The sequence below is a fragment of the Engraulis encrasicolus genome, chromosome 11 (assembly GCF_034702125.1).
Source record: "Engraulis encrasicolus isolate BLACKSEA-1 chromosome 11, IST_EnEncr_1.0, whole genome shotgun sequence".
NCBI classification, from domain to species: domain Eukaryota; kingdom Metazoa; phylum Chordata; class Actinopteri; order Clupeiformes; family Engraulidae; genus Engraulis; species Engraulis encrasicolus.
Window position 1 is genome coordinate 51,118,799 of NC_085867.1, and position 2,364 is coordinate 51,121,162.

The 2,364-nt window shown below is 48.2% G+C and overlaps 1 protein-coding gene across 2 annotated transcripts in view; it reads right to left on the reverse strand.

The window, feature by feature from the left end:
- Nucleotides 1-1,152: 1,152 nt before the first annotated feature.
- Nucleotides 1,153-2,364, reverse strand: part of olfm1b (olfactomedin 1b) — a 31,656-nt gene continuing 30,444 nt past the window's right edge. For both annotated transcript variants that reach the window (XM_063211424.1, XM_063211423.1), the window contains exon 6: nucleotides 1,153-2,295. In XM_063211424.1, the coding sequence (XP_063067494.1) occupies nucleotides 1,621-2,295 (675 nt within the window). In that variant the 3' untranslated portion in view covers nucleotides 1,153-1,620. The remainder of the gene's footprint in view (nucleotides 2,296-2,364) is intronic.

A 2,364-nucleotide genomic window follows, 5' to 3' on the forward strand; every position in this document is an offset into this window, starting at 1 on the left:
CAGTTTGAGACAACCGAGTCAGATTTAGGCAGATCAAGTATTTGTCATACATTCCGCAACAACCATGATGGGAACGTTAATTAAGTTAAATAAACTGAGAAAGAGAGAGAGAGAGAGAGAGAGAGAGAGAGAGAGAGAGAGAGAGAGAGAGAGAGAGAGAGAGAGAGAGAGAGAGAGAGAGAGAGAGAGAGAGAGAGAAACGTAGGAGGAAGAAAGGGAACAAAATATAAAGAACAGGAAGGAAAGAAAGAGGAGGCTGATGGATGGAACCGATATGAACAAAACTGAAGCCACAACGCATCACAACGCGTCTAAAAGGACAAGCCCAAACCCCCACCCAAAGCTCCACTACACTCCCTAAAAACAGAGACACAGCCCCACCAAAGTCCCACCCTGGCCTGAACCGACACAAACCCCCTTCCCATGTACTAGTATTCACAGCATCACATCAACAGAAGCATTCCTATTGGCAGAGGTCAAGTGGTAGAAAATGTTCATGCAAAAATGAAGCTGTTTTTTATATTACTTTTCTTGTCCAACATTTAAGGTCAGATGACACATTTTTTAAAACGTTTAACATTATAAGAACACCAACAGTCTGCGCCTTCAGTGTTACTTTCTCTTCTATTCTTTTAAACTCTGTTATATTCGTTCTGTAGATATTTTATATGCCATACTATTAGATGGCCTTCTTTTGTGGACAGACTATGGTCGTAAGTGGAGACTGCTTGTGTTGGGTTGTGTTGTTTTTTGTTTGTGTGTGTGTGTGTGTGTGTGTGTGTGTGTGTGTGTGTGTGTGTGTGTGTGTGTGTGTGTGTGTTTGCAAGTTTCCGTTTGTGTATGATATAATATTTGTCTTTGTGTAGCACCGTTCTTGCTCCCTCACAATACCTGGGTGTTGGATTTGTGTGTGTGTGTGTGTGTGTGTGTGTGTGTGTGTGTGTGTGTGTGTGTGTGTGTGTGTGTGTGTGTGTGTGTGTGTGTGTGTGTGTGTGCGTGTGTGTGTGTGTGTGTGTGTGTGTGTGTGTGTGAGTGTGTGTGTGTGAGAGAGAGAGAGTCAGAATGTGTCAGATAGGGACAGTAAGCAGCCAGTCTTTGCTATAAATGTCCAAAGCTGATCCCGTCGACACTGTTGGGCGACCCGACCCGGTAAGCGTGAAGGAGAGGCGATTGTCACAACAGAAACAAAGCCGATGGAATGATTCTCATGTTGTAGAAAAAAGGCGTAACATTATTTGGCATCTGTTTGCTGACATAATTTATCCAGTCTTCTCTCTAATAATGTTTCATACTCCTCTCTACATATATTAAATAATGTTCCATCTCTTCTTCTTTTTCTTTTTGGTTTGCTAACCGTCCGTATACGACTTTGTCCTGTGTCCTCAGCTAAACAGCCTTGACGTCACAGTAATCCACATTTCATGCGTTCCACGAATGTTGAATGTTCCACCCACACACCCACACACACACACACTTTGATGTACACACGCACAACCACATATAAATATACTAATCCAGCACTCTTTCAAGGCTTGTGTTCATGACATTCCACAGAAGATACTCCTCAATTCCTCCATTCCACTGGAGCTCCTGCATGTCCACACTCTCCACTGACGACAGTTACAGCTCCTCGGAGCCAATGACGTGGAACAGCGTGACGTTGTAGAGCACCTGGTGGCCATTGTTCCAGGCGTATAGCGCGCGGTCGCGCGGGTTGTAGTCCAGCATGGAGATGTGCGAGTACTTGTTCTGCAAGGCGATGTCGATGTACTCGTAGGTGGAGGAGTTGGTGTGGTAGGCGTAGTAGACCTTGGTTCCGCCAGAGTAGCCGTTGGTGACGTAGAGCGTGCCGCAGATCATGAAGGCCTCGCCGGCGCTGCGCTTGGGGTGGTTGGTGTTCCAGGAGCGCACGATCTGCAGCGTGGCGGGGTTGAGCTTGGCGATGACGATGTTGCCGGCGTTCTGGTTGGTGGCGTAGACGGCCCACAGGCCGCCCTCGTCCACCATCAGGTCGATGTCCGAGTGGCCGCCCCAGGCGTAGTGGTAGGAGTTGCTGAAGCCGGCGTTGTCCAGCCGCTGCGACTTGCTGATGGTGGAGGTGCGGAAGTCGAACTTGATGATGACGTGGCTCTGGAACTTGTTGAAGTAGATGGAGTTGTTGTAGACCACCTGGCCCGTGCCCGACCAGGGGTGCGGCAGGCGGTGGGACGTGAAGTTGTCCGTGCTCATGAAGTCGGACATGGAGCGGTACTCGCGCACAAAGCGGTTGTTGTGGTAGCCGTCCATGTACCACACCTGGGAGAGGGGAGAAGAGAGGAGAGGATTAGGATCGAAAAATACATTGCAACATCTGCTGCACATACT